This window comes from Schistocerca gregaria, chromosome 2 (genome assembly GCF_023897955.1).
Source record: "Schistocerca gregaria isolate iqSchGreg1 chromosome 2, iqSchGreg1.2, whole genome shotgun sequence".
NCBI lineage: Eukaryota > Metazoa > Arthropoda > Insecta > Orthoptera > Acrididae > Schistocerca > Schistocerca gregaria.
The window spans coordinates 63624084-63642684 of record NC_064921.1 but is presented as its reverse complement, the minus strand read 5'-3'; the positions used below and the strand labels follow the sequence as shown (position 1 = coordinate 63642684).

At 34.9% G+C, this 18601-nt stretch overlaps 1 protein-coding gene across 2 annotated transcripts in view; it reads right to left on the bottom strand.

Moving 5' to 3' along the window:
- Nucleotides 1-18601, bottom strand: part of LOC126336327 (leucine-rich repeat and calponin homology domain-containing protein) — a 725442-nt gene that overhangs the window by 16032 nt on the left and 690809 nt on the right. Inside the window, exon 13 of one of the 2 annotated variants that reach the window (XM_049999889.1) lies at nt 1372-17197. The exons of the other annotated variant lie outside the window; for it this stretch is intronic. Within the exon in view, the coding sequence (XP_049855846.1) occupies nt 16997-17197 (201 nt within the window). The 3' untranslated portion in view covers nt 1372-16996. Of the gene's footprint in view, nt 1-1371; nt 17198-18601 lie in introns of those variants that run through there. 2 annotated transcript variants of the gene reach the window in all.

The window sequence follows — 18601 nt, the reverse complement described above, 5'->3', positions numbered from 1 at the left end:
AATTCCACTATTTACCGATAGTGTTGTTCAAAGTGCAAATATAGATATTCAAATACAATCTTTTTATTGTGTGTCTAACATTTAACCACTGCACCATGTTTTCAAGCATACAATTTGTGCCTCCACCTAGACAAGGCAAAATTCGTCAGTAGTCAAGTACGGTATGAAATAAGTTACATCAAAATTGAATGAGTTTGTAATAGATAATTAAAATTTGGGAACAGTTCTCACAGAATTCTAAAATTGGAATGATACACCTTTACAGACTAGTACTGACAAATGTCTACAAATTTTCATAATTGTGCTGCAACCTATCAATTTGTCAACAGTTCTCAGGAATATCACAATAATGAGATACTGTGGAACTTAAAACACATGTAATAATGTACATACACACACAAGAGGTTTGTCTTTAAATTGCACATTAAAAACTGGAATATATTATCAACAGACAAATATTGCTTCCGTATGACTAAAGACATAAAAACTTTTTAAAGAAAAAACATATGTTACAATGAAAGGAATTATTCTTGATCAACATAAATCAATATAATAAAAATACTTTTATTTAGTACATGTAACACATAAATAATACTGTTTTATTAAGAAACAACATTTCAACCCATCTCTGAATATGTTCACTTTAAATATACTCTCAGAAAAATAAAGCAAGCCAACATAGAAAGCCAGGACTAAGAGTCTCAGATTCAAAAGGTCTTTTTGTGTACATAGAGAGAGAGGCAAAGCTTTGGCTTTCTGGAAAGATTTTTAAAATGTTCTCATAGAGTTATGTTTTGCACTGACTATTTACTACAATATACGCTCATTTCAGTATTTATAACCAATAAGCTCTTTTTGTGAATGTTGAAAGTGACAGTAGAGTTGACAAAAGATGATGCCTGATGCAGTGGGCTTAAATGCCTACTTCATGTTTCTACCTCTACTTATCATGTGATTTTGTATGTCTCTCTAAGGCAGCACACTGGTGTTGTCACATCTGTATAGCTGACTATCATTTGTGGCATCAGTCATTTGCATTTTGCAGTTGAAAATGCTGGCAAAATGATGCCAACAATCGCAAAACTACTACTACAGACTCCAGTATAGTACGAGAGAGAGAGAGAGAGAGAGAGAGAGAGAGAGAGAGAGAGAGAGAGGAGGGGGGGGGGGGTGGCAGAGAGCATGTAGATAACTGTTATTTCTGGCAGTTAGTAGCAATAAATGTAAATAAAAACAGTACTTTAGGGAATCGGGGGAAATAATTTTTCCAAACCAGAAATTAGCCTGATACTTTTTTTTCACTTACAACTTGTGTAATCATAAATAAAAAATAGATATTTGATAATATTTTAATTGTTAATATAGCTTACAGAGTGTGTGTGTGTGTGTGTGTGTGTGTGTGTGTGTGTGTGTGTGTGTGTATGTGTGTGTGCACGAGTGGTAAGTATTTCATTTGTGTCGTTACTGCGATTCAATAGGTTTTGCCTCAAATGTATAATTTTAAGTACTGCTATTTTCAGTCAGAATATAAATATTGGTTTTGATTCACAACATCTATTGGCAAGTATCTGGTATGTGATTATAAAAAGTCAGGAACAAATAAATGCTGTTCTTCATTTGGAATGCAGATTACACTCAGCACATTAAATAACCGCAAGAAATTTCAGAAAACAGATTTAGAAAGTAAAGGATAAAAAGTGAGCTAACTGAATCCCATATTACTTTTAATACATATGTGCTAGAAAAAATGTAGACCAAGTACAAATAAATTATAACAGCAGAACTTTATGTTTCTGAAGCATTATCTTGGAACCCTCACAAAAAACAGTAAACATTGGTTAGCTGCTCCAACATTCAAATGAGGTATATCATATTATACCATTGTCATAAACATTTGACTAAAGTGTATTATCAGTTTATCATGCAGGACCAATCTTACAGCTGAAACTATATGCAAAAGCCCAATAGTAACATCTTGAAAGTGGTGCAGTTCCAGTAAACTGCTCTAGTGGCTATAAGACAAATGGTAATATCCTTTGCTTCTCCCCCTGTCAAACAACGCATCAATCAGCCCTCTGGGATGCTTAAGTCTTGGCATGGCAACCACTTGTAATGGATCTCCAACTGGCTATTACTGCCAGGTGAACTGGCTATTACTGCCAGGTGTGAGACAGGTGCATTTAATGGTTTCTTGAATGCAAATTGCAGTAAAATTTATTGATATTCATCATCAGGATATGCAGTCTCATACATTGTTGTTAAAATATCTGCAAGTGGTGTAGGGAGTATACAGATGGAAAGATCCAAATTTTTATGACACTGTTATGGAAGTTGTACAACGCACTGTTTACAGGACCAACTGAAAATCTGGAATATTTGAAGGTGTGTAGAAGATGGGTCTTGCAAATGCTCAGAGCACACTATCAATGCAAATTTCTTTGGCACTAAGCAGACAGAACAATCATTGTATTCTATTGTAAATACTAATGAAATTTATGAAATTTGGGTACTGCACTTCAGCCCCGAGATAAAACATTGAACAAGCAAGTCTTCACCAACGACACTAAAATTCAAACAAACACAATCTACCAGCAAAGTCATGGCAGCTTAGGTTAGGGAATGAAAAGGGGTATCATCAGCTAACTTCATGGGTTCTGAAACTACAAGTAACACTAACACATATGAACCAGACTTTTGAAATGGAGCTTCAAACAGCAGAGGGAGGCACTGCAGCTACTGAGCTCACCTTGTTGTAACTTAGACAAGAAACTGCCATTAGCCTCATTTCAGAGTGACCATTAGTATCTGAGCTAAAGCCACTGAAGTGAGCACGTGCACAAGCTGTTCACTGTCACTGGGTTAGTGACAGTGACAGAGCTTGAAGGACTCTTTGTCAGTGTGTGTGTGTGTGTGTGTGTGTGTGTGTGTGTGTGTGTGTGTGTGTGTGGAACTTTCACAGATACATTCAGTTGCTTTGGATGGCCAAATGGTCTCTTTGTCCATATAAAGCACACAAGTCAGTCAGAGATCAAGGTGAGGATGGTAGGTTGATATTTTTTGACTGCAAAGGCATTGCATTACCCATGATGTGTTTGTACTACATATTGTCTAATTAAAATTATTTGCTAGTTGACCCTTCACATGTTGGAATGCATGAACTGTTCACTGTTTCCGAACTGAACAGAGAGAGAGAAAGAAATGACATACAGATGTTTCATACACAGCACTAACCAAACACTACTGAATCATTTAGCACAAGATGCAATTCAGGACACATATCCAAGTGTATCATCACAGACATTGGCCTACAGTAGATGACATTGCATGGTGCCAAAATCTTTGAAGGCAGAAAATCATCATTCTGGCTGGATCTGTAGAGGAATAAATACAAAGCTGTAATGGTATGTGGTGCTGTGATGTAGTGGATGAGTTACAGGGTTGTGGATTTGAACCTCCACTGGAGATAAAATCTTTTCATTTTTAAATCTTTGTTAAAATGACTCATTATTATTTTTACTCAATTAATTGGTTTAAACATGACTTCTTTTTTATTTTTTATTCTTCAGCATGTCATTTTCATTATCACATTTACTTTATTATTTGCTCTTATTTTTTCCTCCTGTTATCCTTTTTTCGTTTGGAATCTGCCAGAGTCGCCCATAACCTGTAACCGAGTGGGTGATCACCAGGACTGCCAATTAATTGGTATTGTGTCAGATCATGCAGCCAGTATGAGGGTAGTTTCATGTAATTATGTGAGAAATTACAGGAATTTGAATCGACACATTTATAAAGCAGCGAAATTGAATTGTGGTTATTGTTTTAGATTATTTGTCATTTATCTTGTATTTTACCCATGTAGTTTGCTTCTGTCCTTATAATATCACTGAATTGGGTTCTGAGTTGATGCTTTGACTGTGTGGTTTACACTCCCTCAAATTCAGTCATAATTTCTGTTCAGCTAAATTTGTGAATTTCATGCTGGGGTGGTTTATGAATTGACAGTTGTTTGCATTGGGCAGTTGCTTATTTTACTGTTAATTAAGAGGTTTCCTGCTAATAAGTAGTGTCTTGTAACGATGGGGTTGCTAACAATGTTAGAGCTATGAGAATTTCCATATTCACACAACAGCATAACTATACACTTAAAGTGAGTCTGGTTCTCGCCGACCACAGACACCACATATATGAGTCTGTATTACTTATTACCACGCAACAGTCTGTATTACTTATTACCACGCAACTTTGTTGCTACGAAATGCTTATCCACACTAAGTTGCCTAAGCATTGAGTACACAATTTCTCCATACTCTCGAATTGTTTCGTTAACCTAACTTTGAAGCACTCACTTCTAGGTGATTCCAGTGCTAGTGGCTTTAGTTTAGTCCTTCGCCATTGATGTGACTTGCTTGTGACACTCCATTTGCTGAATGATGAGTGATTTAACGTACTGTGTTCATGTTTGAAACCTGGAGTGAGTATGACTGTGTGTGGATGAAATTTGTTAAGACAACTAACTGTAGGCAGAACATTACAATGGATGTTATTGTGGAGAGGCTACCCTGCGGGTGTTCCCAAATGTTGGTTTACAGCCTCAGTGTTTGCTATTGTGAATGGTCTTAGTAGCCATGTTTACGGCCATTAATTTGGTTACAAGTAGTAAAGCGGCAGCTTTCTGGTTCCTTGGTGTAAGCTGCAAGCAGAGTTGCCATTCTCAAATACATTGAGTGAGCTCTGTATTTCTGGGCTAAGATTAACCGTCTGTCAGTGTAAGATCTGAGTGGTGAATAGGTCTAGCTCCTGTTTACTAATTAGGGGTTACATATTGTGGTTTTTCCACCTTAGGTTAGGCAAGTTACTACCTGTTTAAGTTATTATTAATATCAAGGCTAGTGCCATAAAACTAGAATTGCCTAGTACTAAGTTATTCATAAGGTGTGCTAGTGTAGTGCTTTTAAGATGTGGCTGAGTACACTAGTGAACCAGATTGGTAAATGGCATAGCTAGACAGTGGGTGTCCCTTCAGTGGCTGGTACAATTGTTCTCTGTTTATCTGTGTCTTTGTGGCCAATGCTGATGAGTAATGTACATACATGTGAGGCACTGAGAACCACAAGGGGCCAAAACACAGAAACAAAGTTCTGAGAAAAATAGATGTTTATGAAAATAAAATTTGTAGACAACCAACCAATCTCATACATCTACACTGTTTTCAACCAAGTCTCAACACCCTATGTTTCTTATGACAAAATTATGTACCCACTTTGTTGCAAAATATTAATATTTAAAATTATATTTATTATTAATGTTAATTCATAAAATTTCCATATGAAGGCTAGTGGCAACAGTGTCTTGATTGTTGCAAAGTTTATAACTAATGTAAAACTAGAATCAGGACACTCTCCACAATAAATGTTCTAAAAAATCTCTGATAAGGAACAGAACTAAATGTATCATCACTGAGGGAGGGGGGAGGGAGACCAGGGATCAGTATTGGGACCACTCCTGTTCCTTATTTATATAAATGATATGCCCTCTAGTATTACAGGTAACTATAAAATATTTGTTTGTTGATGACACTAGCTTGGTGGTAAAGGATGTTGTGTGCAACATTGGCTCAGTTTCAAACAATGCAGTACATGACCTGAGTTCATGGCTTGTAGAAAATAAACTAACACTAAATCACAGTAAGATACTGTTTTTACAGTTTCTAACACACAATTCAACAAAATTTGGCGTTTTAATTTCACAGAACAGGCATCTGTTTAGTGAAACTGAACAGTTCAAATTTCTAGGTGTTCAGATAGATAGTAAGCTGTCATGCAAAACCCACATTCAGGATCTTGTTCAAAGACTTAATACTGCCTTTTTACTATTCCGGCGGTATCTGAAGTGAGTGATCGTTCAACATGAAAATTAGTCTATTTTCCTTATTTTCATTCGCTTATGCCGTATGGTATTATATTTTGTGGTAACTCTTCCCCCTCTAAAAGGATATTTTTGGCTCAGAAACACGAGGTTCGGGCAATAAGTGGTGTAAGTTCACGAACCTCTTGTCGACCGCTGTTCATGAGTCCGAGTATTTTGACATTAGCCTCTCATTTCTTGTTAACAATATTAACTTGTTCCCAAGACTAAGCAGCTTTCACTTGGTTAATACTTGGCAGAAATCAAACCTGCATTTGGATTGGACTTCCTCAACTCTTGTGCAGAAAGGTGTGCAGTGTACTGCTGCACCCATTTTCAATAAGCTTCCACACAAATTCAGAAATCTTAGCAGTAATCTACATGCTTTCAAATCGAAACTGAAGAGTTTCCCCATGGGTCACTCCTTCTATTCTGTCAAGGAGTTCCTTGAAAAATTAATCTGTTTCTCGTTGTATTGTTGACTGCATTTACTTACAGTTATGGACTGACTCTTTTCAGGTTCATAAACATTTATTTTTATCTGTTATTACTTTTATGTTGTAATTTCATGTACTAACATTTTCATGACGTGGGAGATTTGCTCCTCAATTTGGTCCTATGGAACTTGACATATAAATAAAGTAAATACAATAAATAAAAAAAAAGAGTTATGTGGCTGATACACCTCTGATTATGAAGTATTACTACTACATGCATGATGTAGACACTAAATTATGTTGTCAACGATTGAACAGTGCAGAGCAACAAAATTATGCATTGTGCTTTGGCCCTTATGAAAATAAATATCTGAGAAATAAGTGAGACAGCTTTTTGTAAATGTTCATGTAAACAGTTTGGGCCTACAGATATAGATAAAGTTAAAGCTGCTTCACCATAAGAACAACAGACTTTAGGCGCTTCTGATTCTCTGTTCCTCACCTACATCTTCTGAGTTGTGATCTATCATTAATTTGGTTTCCTTGTCAAGTTTTAATGCCTAGAAATTTAACATAATTAAAATCGATTGGAGATCTATACTATACTATATGCCTTCAAGTCAGAGTTTCTTTTAGATTACTGAAACCTTTTTAGAGCAAGTTCATTTTAAAGTAATATTTTATTTTTAGAATCCAAAAACTCCAATTTAAATATCTCCTTCAGTTTATGATTCTTAAGTCTCATAATTGTGGTAGTGAGTCATTTTAAGCTTAAGTTTACTGTGTTTTATGGAAATGACTTTAACCTGATTCCTGCACTCTATGGCAGAGGCCAGAAAATAAACTTTCATTGGCACTGCCAGTTAAGGGCTTGCATCTTACATGTATGTTTCAGAATACACTGCTGGTCCTTGTCATGACTGTCTATTACAGCTGACTTCTTATGACGCAGTTATGCTCTTGCTGCTAGGAAGATGATTTGCCAGAAGCCATGATGTACATCCTACTGTTCTTACGAATTCTGCATAAAGAACGTTCAGCTCAACTGTGTCAGTCAAATAAACTCAGCCTTACATACTTAACTGTATACTCACCCCAGCATTTAGTACTGAAACTGAAAATTTTCTGCCTTTGGTTTGTTCACAGAAATCAGCTCCAATAACCGTGAACAAAGTGGGCTTGATTAACAGTTCTGCCACAGGTTGTTGACTGCCATTTCCTCAGATACACTGCATGTCACAAGGTTGTGGTCAAGTTAGGACATGAGGGAAAATTTAGGACTACAAAGTATGTTATCTGTCCCAGTTCAGTCATTGATCACTAAAAGAACTTGCGGAAAGCGAAGTTGGCTTTCCCGTCATACTTGATGGCAGGCAATTCTAACATTGCTCTGTGTTACATGTAACAGCACTTGTGAGCTGACCTGCTGTGTTGGAGTGCCATCCTCAAACTAACTGGAAGTGAAATATGTCAACTAGTAAGTAATTTTGATTAGACTACAGTCACATGGTAAATAGGGGAGTTTGCCATAAAATTAATGCATTAGATGGATGCTGTGCACATGAAGAGGTCTGAATCATGTAAAAAATAGTCTTTGATGTTGTCTCATGACAATGCACCAGTTCATATGTCGCTTCTTGTCTGCAGTATCACACAAAACATCTGACTTCCATTGTGCCCCATCCCCCTTTCCTCTGGACCTAGCCCCAGCAGACATTTTCTTGTTTCGAAAACTTAAAGCCACATTGAAAAAGTATCATTTCCAAATCATAGAGGAGATTCACCACAATGCAACAAGAGACCATCCCAGAAAGTGCATCCCAGGAGGCTTTCCAAATATTAAAGAAACATTGGTAATGGTGCATTACCAGTAGAGGGGAGTGGCAGTGCTAAAAATGTAGTGCAATAAGCAATAAGGACATTCTAAGCAAGGTTCGGTTGACATCTGTCATATTGTGAGGCTCTTAAGTAATACAAAAAGCAGTTCAGAGCCTTCTCCACAATTGTACATGTTCCCAAATTGTCCACCAAACAATACCTCTCCAGAAAAATTTGGATGGGGTGTCACTGTCTACCCAGCCAGTGACTACACTCATTTCCTGAGTTGATAGAAATTTTGGGTTGAAGCCACTTAAACATTGATGGTAAGGTGAAAGATGAGGTCCAAGCCTTCCTTAAAGACATGACAGTGAATTAGAACAATGTACGTATATGACAACTGTTCTTGCACCCCAAAATACGTATTCAACTCCACAGCAATTACACGGGAAAGGAGACAGATGTTGAACATTAAAAATAATGCATGAAGTCCTGAAAACAAGTGTTCCTTTCTGCTTAAAAAGGATGGAGATCTCATCTCTTGGCCAGTCTTCATATTGCTGGTATTTGATATGTAGAACTATTCAAAAGAGTCACAAGATTTTTAAATCAATATTAAACTAGACTGAACATAAAAAACTCTACAAAAAAAAAAAAGAAGACCACGGTAAAGCAAAATTTTGGTACCACAGCCTTTTGTAACCACAGATTTACCAGTAGTTAAATGAGAAAAGAGTGAATGGCAAATGTAATACAGTGACAATAAGTATATCGATACATTGAGTAGTCTGTTAATGTTTTCCTGCATCTGTCAGCATCCTTTCTGGTTTAGTTCTTCTTAGCTCCACAGAGTGAAATTCTTTCTAGCACCTATTTCACTAATTAGTATTTCCTCAGCTTTCTTGAAACAAATTTGAATTTCATGCATTAGATAATGTTATAACATATATTCTGGTCTTATTTGACATGTACCACTTACCAGATTCAGTTCTTCTCTTTCTTATCTTTTATATTTATATTCCGTATGAGGAAAAACCTGGTTTCACAATCTCAGTATTCCAAAAGCCTTACTGCATATCTCTCTGCTCTGTGCTGATATTTCAAACTACTAGTAATATATACACTATGTTCAGCCTACTTGTTCCCAATTATGAAAGGTTTATTTCAGTAAATGTTGAAAAATATCAAAAGCAGTTATAACAGTTTTAACTGTGTACTCATTATAACAGTCTGTAAAAACTGCTTGACCAATGGTTGCCTGTGTCAAAACATGCTAGGTGTCAACATGTCATTGAGGAGACACATGTAATTGAGGATTCTACTAGAGGTCTCTAGTAGGAGCCTCGGTGACATTTTGACTTCTAACTTGTTTTGACACTGGCAGCTATCACCCAAGCAATACTTAGGGGCTATTGATAAAGACTAAACAGTCAAATCTTGTATACTCACTAAACGATTTTGTGGCCCATATGCAGAAATAAACTTTATAGTGAAAAGTTATGTAGTCACTGATTCCATCAACCAATAACATGACAAATATAGACTACTTCCAACATTCTGACAATGACTGACAACTCATCAATACAAGGTAAGGTATGCAGTGTGTCTGGTTCCACAGGATTACAATTACTAAATATATGACAATTATTATTTTATTGTTCATTATATGCACTATATTGCTCCTGAATTTTTAACAGTTATGCCAATATACTGACACTATATGATTGTATACCATGGTTGTTTATGTACTGCCTGTGTTTGGATATCTTGGGGCTTGTATTGATGACGTGCTAGAGTCAGTTATGTTTCCTTCAATTTCTGTATGCCCTATGGCTACAATACTTTGTAAATTTTTAGAAATTATATGTTCAATGTGATTTTTAGTCAGTCAGCTTAAAACGGTTCTACATAAACATTAGCCACAGTAAATAAGCAGACCTGGCAGAAACAATGTCATTAACCAAACAATTTCTAATGGCTGTAGAACAAAGTATGTAAAAACCTATTGCAGTATTATTTTGAGCCCTCTAACACAGTTTTATCATTTATTTTAATCTACAACTTTTTTTTTTACTGTGGTATATTAGTAAACTTACACAGATATAATTTGTCTATCATTTTAAAGAACTCGTACATGTATTACATGTGCACATTAAGTCAAAAAAAGTAATCTTCACTGAATCTTTCTGGACAGTGACAATATTCTCAGTATAAAGGAGTTCAATGAAATTCTTACAATTGAACATTTCCACAGAAATTAGAGAGCAACAGAACAGCACACAATATATTGTGTAAACGAAAACAAATTTTCACCATAGCCACTTAACAGATACATGACAAAATGACAGATATATGACAAAATGACAGGGTATGGCAGATACATATAATAAATATATAATATATTCAAATACAGACAGAATGAATACTTGTGCATACTAAACAGTAACAAATACTCATGTATAGTTAAAAACACCTTTGGAAGAACAGGTTCCTTCAGTTGTTGAAAGTTAAAAAAACAGCACTGCTCAGCTCTCTTTCTGCTTTGAAAAGGTAACTCTAGTGGGTTTCTCACCCTCTGTGTTCCCGTCAATATACTGCACCTTCTTAAGTACAGTGAAACCTCTTGAGAAGATCACCCTTTTAAGCTGACCCTCTCTCTAAATGACTGTATTTTTAAGGAACGGAAATAAATTTTCGTAAGACCCTTTAAGATGACCACCCCATTACCCAACCAATGACCACTCTTCAACAAACAGTGTCCCCCTTTAAAACTATGACAATCAATCATAGGAAAGGGAATTACAATGCTGTATTACTGTAAGGGACCAAAGAAATCTGTAAAATTTCATTGTCATTTGTACCTTTAATAGCAACCAGTTCCGGTTTTTTCTCTGTAGTGGACAGTTATGGCTACTTCAAATAAAAGAAAACTTGATCTTTCACTAGAACCATGAATTTTTGTTATTAGAGGGAGTGAAAAAGGAAAATCTCTGCATCAGTTGATGAGCGAGTTTAACTGTAGAAAAAGTCAAATATAGAATGCAACTGCAAACTGTGACAGGTATGTTAGTTATGTTAAGGAATGGGAACAAAATAACAAAAATTCAAAGAAAAGAAGATGGTAACCACCTGAAGACATTGACAATGCTGTTTTCGAGTGATGTAATAGAGCACAATCCAAAGAACTGCCTATTAGTGGCCTGATACTACAAGCAAAAGCTCTTAAATTTGTTCCTGATCTTGGAATTCCTAATTTAAGTGCAAGCAATGGCTGGTTGGGCCAATTTTGTGTTCAACTCTGTATTGTTTACTAAGAAATCTGTAATATCCAACTTGAAGATGAGACATAGTGTAATTAGAAGTGGTTATTATGACAGTAACATTTATAACATGGATAAAACTGCAGAAAGGCAAAGGTCCCGAGTTCCGAGTCTTGGTCAGGCACACAGTTTTAATCTGCCAGGAAGTTTCATGGATAAAACTGGCCAATTTTTTAAAGCTGTTCCAGACAAAACACTAACTGCAGACGGTGATCAGTGAAAAGGTATCATAATAGCAAAACAATTATTAATAAAAGTAAATCGTCCACAGCACTTCAAAAACGATGCAATTTCCTTGCTTGGTGTCTCTTGGCTTTAAAATAAAAACACATTGATGATGTGCGACATTTTTTGTTCTTGGCTGAATAACTTAAATTCTAAAATGAGCATCCAGGAACGTAAAATCCTACTTTTCATATATAATGCACCAGGTCATTGCAGCGAAAAGTTATCGAATATGGAAGTAAAATGTTTTTCTGCCAACACATCATCATGTGTTCAGCCTCTCGACCAAAGAGTAGTGATCCAGTTTTTTAAATTAAATAAATGAAAGAAGCTTCTGCATTACATTGTTGCAAAAATGGATAACACAACATCAGAATATGACCTAGCTAAGTCTGTGATCACAGCTGATGCTGAGAGATGGATTAAAACTTCATCAAATGATGCAAAAATGAAATAATTACAAAATGCTTTATTAATTCTAGTTCTCAGTGTTCACAAAATTGTGAACACTGAGGAAGCAGAATCAATCAACATTCTCAGTCATCTGTTTGATGTTGTCAATACTGAATTGGACACTTCTACAGTGAATGAAGAAATTAAATGCTTCAATAGTAATGACAATTGGGAAGATGTCATTGTAGAAATGAACCAAGATCCACAATGTAGTGGCAACCAAAACAATGATAGTAACACAATTTCTGCAGAGGCAGATGGCGATGCCTTACGTAGTATTACTAGACACAAGTCCCTTGCTTTTGAGATCTCCAACCAAAAACTAACGTACTTACTATCTGAGGTGAAAAAGGAATATGAGAATGCGATTGAAAGCAAATATATTAAAAATTGTGTGTGGATGCCAATTTCCGTGTATTTTACTATGCAAATGATTATGAACATACTGTATTATTATAATGGTTATTAATACATTATAAGAGCTCATTTTTCATTCTAGCAGTTGCTGTCATTAATTGTGTTCAGCATCACATTTTACCTTGATTACCACTTGAGAAGACCATTCCTCCAGATGACCACTTCCTCACAAAAAAATACATGGTCAGGTTAAAGAGGTTTCACTGTGTGTGCAATTTTAAAATGTTATGTACATGACATGAGCAGAAATAAAAACTAAATACAAAAATTTCTAGATCAAAAGCACACAATGCAACATAACTTTTGTCATTGTTGTGAAAACAAATTAAATCTGAACTTCAGACATGGGATAGCATGCTTCTGCATTGAATATGTGATTAGCTGGAGAAATGCATATGTTTCTAGACAAACTTAAATATGTTGTATACTAGCAACAGATAGTTGTAAAAAATACAACAATAACAATAATAATAATAATAATAATAATAAAAAAACAAGAACAATGGAACAGATTGTGGTTTAACTCACTATTTTTCAGCTACAATGTGGTGGTTCTGGGTATCCCTCAGATGATGATAAAGCACTATACCGTAATAAACAAATATGAAGATAATTACAGAAAAATATCTGAACAACTGATGAATACGTTTCATGACATCCTTGATCGAAATGCTTGAATAAACTTACAGGACACAAAAATTAGCCATCACAGCAACTAACCATGCTCTTACGAAATTAGTTGCTTAGCAGGTAACCACATGCTTGTTGCTCAAACTTTTCCACAATCTCCTCACCCCTAAACAAACTCCCCCATCAGTTATATGGATAAAGAACGTCTTATCTCACACATTATTTCCTAAGCATATATTTGGTTGTCTAGAGAATAATGTACAAACCTCTACTCATTGGTGGAACTGCAAATGTAATTTTTTCTTCTATTTTTGCGTTCCCAAGAAATTATAGTGAAAGAGAATGGATTATGAAAGTGCTCCAGTTGTTTTAATAGCGTACAAGACTCAAAATATGCAGACAGTTTCCTGCATATTATGGAGGTTCAGGACACACTGCTGCTAAGCCAGCGTATAAACATAATTTTACAGAGTCTGTAAGTGAGGTAATTACTGTTCCTTCTAATGACGGTGAATTACAGTATTTTAATTTTATCTAGAATATTTTTAAAAAAGACGTAAAAAAAGACATGATTTTTTCATGGAAGTCACAGGTTGCAGAGTGGCTGCTTTCTTTAGTTAAACGTTTTGACTTATTCACCACCACCACCACCAGATAACCAAGATTTTGGTTAGCATGTCATACACAGGTATAGAGTTATCTATCTTACCCATAAGATAATACAACTATACTTGCTCTGTAGCAGTTGTCTTACGGATAAGGTAAATGACTCCATACCTATGTATGATTTGTTCATCCATAACTTGATTAATCATAAAATGTCTAAATCAAAACATGTAATTAAAAAAAAGCAATTACCATACAGCCTAAGACTTCCACATATTTTTATAGTGTCCATAATAGCACTGATACAACCTTCAAAGTACCTGATGTTAGCTGTATCAGAGTTTGATAAACAAAAAAAATTGAAGTATATGAATGTGTGATGCTAACTGAAGAAAAGTAGAGTGACAGCAGTTCACAATTTCTGTTCAAACTTACTATAAAAAGTAACATGCTGAGTGACTCAACTGAGCAGATCTGAGACTTACAAAATATTAACAGTGAAGTTTACACCAGAAGTCACCTGTATCATAATTTTCAATGTATAAGGCATTGTGTTCAAACAACTTATTACACCACATTATTATTCTATTCACATGTATCAGAGCAGCTTCACAACAGTAGAACTGAGAAGTGTTTTATTCTAACACAAAATCCTAGGTGGAATAACAATAATATAATGAAATGATGTAGCGCTACTCACAATGTTGAGGAGATTATGAGTTGCAGATGGGTGCAAGAAAAAGGCTACTGTATCCTTTGGCTTTTAGCCAAAATGTTTTATTATAAAGTAGAAAATGCACACACATTCACATGAGTACAACTCGCACACACTTGACCACTGTCTCTAGCCACAGTGGCCAGAGATGATGGTGACAAAAGCTAGTTGGGTACAGCAGTCTTTTTGTTGTGCCCATATGCAATTCAGTGTCTCCTCTATATGGTGAGTATCAAACTATCCTTTCCATAAGAAATGTTTTTCCCCTAGTATATAATATATGTGTATGAACATTAAGCATTAAACTGATACTAAAGACTTTTGGCTAGTACACTATTTCTGAACTCTGTAGTAAGTTAACCAAAAAGGAACTATTGCCACAGGAACAAATTTATAAGCACTAGCACAGGCAGAACTTTCCATCAGAGTCACTTGTTTATTAGTAAGAAAAAAAAGAATCATATAAATTAGAAAATTATTTTGCCACCTAACTTCTTCAAAAAATTTATGTAAAATAATTCGTATACACTAAAATTACAACTACCATCTGTAGGTATAGAAATGTCCCCAATATTATTATTTTTCACTTAACAAGCTGATTATCTTACAATTTTTATTTTGATAAAGCTATTAAATTGTACTACACCGTTCATTAATTACATTTGGTATCAGGCAAAAAAAAAGTTACCTTTAGCAGTACACACAACCAGCATATTATAGACTGAAGCTGACTAGAGAAGTAGTGACAACAGATACATGTAATTTTTTTCTATACATGAAAAAGTTTAAATTAATGAAGATGTTTAAGTAAATGCAATGACTAGACTCACGTGTAACATTCTTAAAAATTACAAATAGCTTAAAAATCTATCAACAAATGATTACAGATCATTGAGGAAGTATATCTCTCACCATCCATTCAGATAAAAACTATTCTGATGGCTCAATGATTGTTTTCCTTGGTGCCAAGATTGGTCCCCTAAATACTTTTGTAGCCACGCATGTCATTTCTCAAAGTATTCTTAATCTTTTTCTCACCTGTCTGCAGCAGTTTCCTTTTATAATATGAGTTTTACTTGTTTGTTATCTTACTATGTCAATTTCTGCCCTTGTCTGAGAGGGTAAGACTGCATGCTGTGGTTTACAGTGTGACAGGAGGAACAGTGAGTGGTTTCACTCTAAATGACAGTCAATGAGTATGATGTGCTACAAATCAAATTCTAATGTCAGTCGTCGTATATTTTGTTTCATCATCTTTCCTCCCCCTCAGTACCACTACCAACAATGAAACCAATTTAATTACAAAGTATCCTGAAAAATGCCTCATTAAGGTTACAGGTCATTTGGCACAAAGTCTATCAAGCATTGATTTTAAAAAATTCACAAAATAAAAAAAAACTATCATATTATAAGCAACAGAACTTAAGAGAGATTCAATGATATGCATATCATCTGATAAAAATTCTCTCAGAGAAGTCATTGAGCCTTCTCTCCACCCCCAAGTAACAGAACATTTTCTTGATCAATTTTTATCTTTGTCTGAAGCAGCATGACTTTCACTGAACAAACTGACAATGGTGATAAGTAACACAGAGACGCCTTTTGAGTCAATAAATCTATCATAACAAAACCAGAATATTCACAGTTCACATTACATAATTTAACAAACAGAGTTACAACAATCACACTGAAATGAAAAAAGATGAAAATATATAATACAAATGTCAGTAAAATAGTAAGTACATAAAACTGTTTGATATTCTAATTAATACTTTCTTGTTCCCATAATATGTCTTAATTTTTGCAGTCCATTAAGCATAAAGGAATGTCAGCATCAGTACACATAGATCAATAATAGAAATCTTAACAACACCTGAAACAAAGGAAATGTTGCATAGCTGTCTACTCACTCTTTAGGAGCTCTTCATGGTACTTACTTACTAATTAGGAATTATTACACTGGAAGCAAGCAAAGTAGTGCATCACATTTTAAACTTTAAGCTTACAATTATAAGCATTTATGTAACCACAAGTTACTGCATCAAGCCATAACATTGTAACAAATATTTTACTTTGAAACAAACAGTTAATTGTTGAAAATGCAACAAATTTATAACGTTCACTATATGCGAAAATGCATCTGCATTAACTCCAAAAATTTAACACCTCCAATCAAAAATATTTTCTGTGGTCTTCCCACGTCATCATGGAAGCCTGGCCTAAACATGTCTCACTTTTCAAAAAATTTCACATATGCCTTGATGCAGATAAGCAGTTCTGCAGCCATTGCAATGAAAATATTTTGTACATTATTTGTACATAAATAAATATCTAGACTTATTCGAAAATAAATAATTTTTACAAATATACAAAAATTTGTACAGATAATAACTGCCATTTCCACAGAGAAACAATTTGCAGTTAAAGTCTTTTCAAAGAAATTATTTCATTTGTTGACAGCAACTTCATTATTCAGGTGGTGGGAAGAAATACAGAAGCACCAGAGTCCCAAGAAAGAAACACAGGCAGAACACTGATAATAGAGAGTCACGCTGAACATTCATGCTCACGGTATGTGGACTTCCACGGGCAATTAGGCTCTCTATTGTGTGCAACACTGCGTCAACTCTGAAACGCCCAACAATGTCCTCAACAGAGCACACGTCCTCCTGCAACATTGTGCAGGGCAAAAGATTAAACCACGCCCTTCCCTACTCAGTGGTTATTTGAGAGAGCAAAAATAATTACTTATAACAATATGTTTCTTATAATACCTACAGCAATTTTGCCCCTGTAAAAGAACAGTATCTTTTCTATTTTAAAAATATACAACACTAATCCCAACCAGCAATGACAGTTCACAATTTTTTTTTTTTTTTTTTTTTTTTTTTTTTTTTTTTTTTTTTTTTTTTTTTTTTTTTTTTTTGCCACAGCACCAGTTGTGGCTTGTGGAGGAAGACCAACATAAAAGGATAAAAAGACATTAAGAAATCTGATTTTCTTGTAGTTTGTTTTTAATGCCAATAGTGTTCAAAATAAAACTACAGTCAAATAAAGACAGGGAAAAACTAACGAAGTGGCAGCAAACATAAGGTATATGACCCCAGCAGCTTTTGGAATGAGATATTCATTTTGCAGGTTAGAGGGAGATGTAGCACCAAGAAAAAATTAAAAAGCTTGTTCTATACTCCAGATTAAGAGAGAAAAGCAAGACATCTCACTCAATCTTTTCTAACTTATTATTATTAAGCTGAGGTCTCTCGTTAATTTTTTTGCCTTGTCACCCCAAACATCTTCAATATTTAGCTTCTGACAACCAGTATTTAAGTCATATTTTCTGACAGCTAGTATTTATGTCATATTTTCTGCAGGTGTGATGAGTGCATGGGAGAATGGGTGTCGGCCTCAAGTAAAAAGTAAAGTTTACTTTTTATTATCTTTCCCTGTGTGAGTGATGTATGCATGTTATCAGAACCCAATTATAAAACAACTATGATATTTGGAAATGGTGTAGCTGGCCAAGCTGATAAATGTCAAAATAAACCAAACTATGCAGTGCTTCAGTTAGAGAAATATACTAGTATCCAGCTGTAACGTGTTCTTGTCAACAATACAGAAGTTAACGCCTCCTCCTTTCCAGTAAAGAAGAGGAGTAAAGAAATAACAAACAAAGCATGACAGCTAAAAAACTGAATTGTTTTCTCCATTCCACCTGTAACTACACAGTTGTATGCAAAATCTAGCACAATGACATAAGGGGAAATTTCGTAATTTAGAGAGAATTTTTTCTTGGTTACAAGAGAAATTAAAGTAAGTTATAGCCCAAAATTTGGATAGCAGCTTCAGCTTTTTTTATATAATTTTGTTAATAGATAAAAGAAGAATGAAATATAAAAGTTTAACTGTAATACCATGAGATTATTAAATCCCACAAGCCTCAGTTGTCATTAAACTGAACAATATTTTCCACATACTTTCAATTATGCAATTTTTGTTAATGAACACAGTGTGTATAATTATTCTGGACAGCGCCCATTTCAGAACATCAACAAGTGGGAAGCATCAAACAAAAA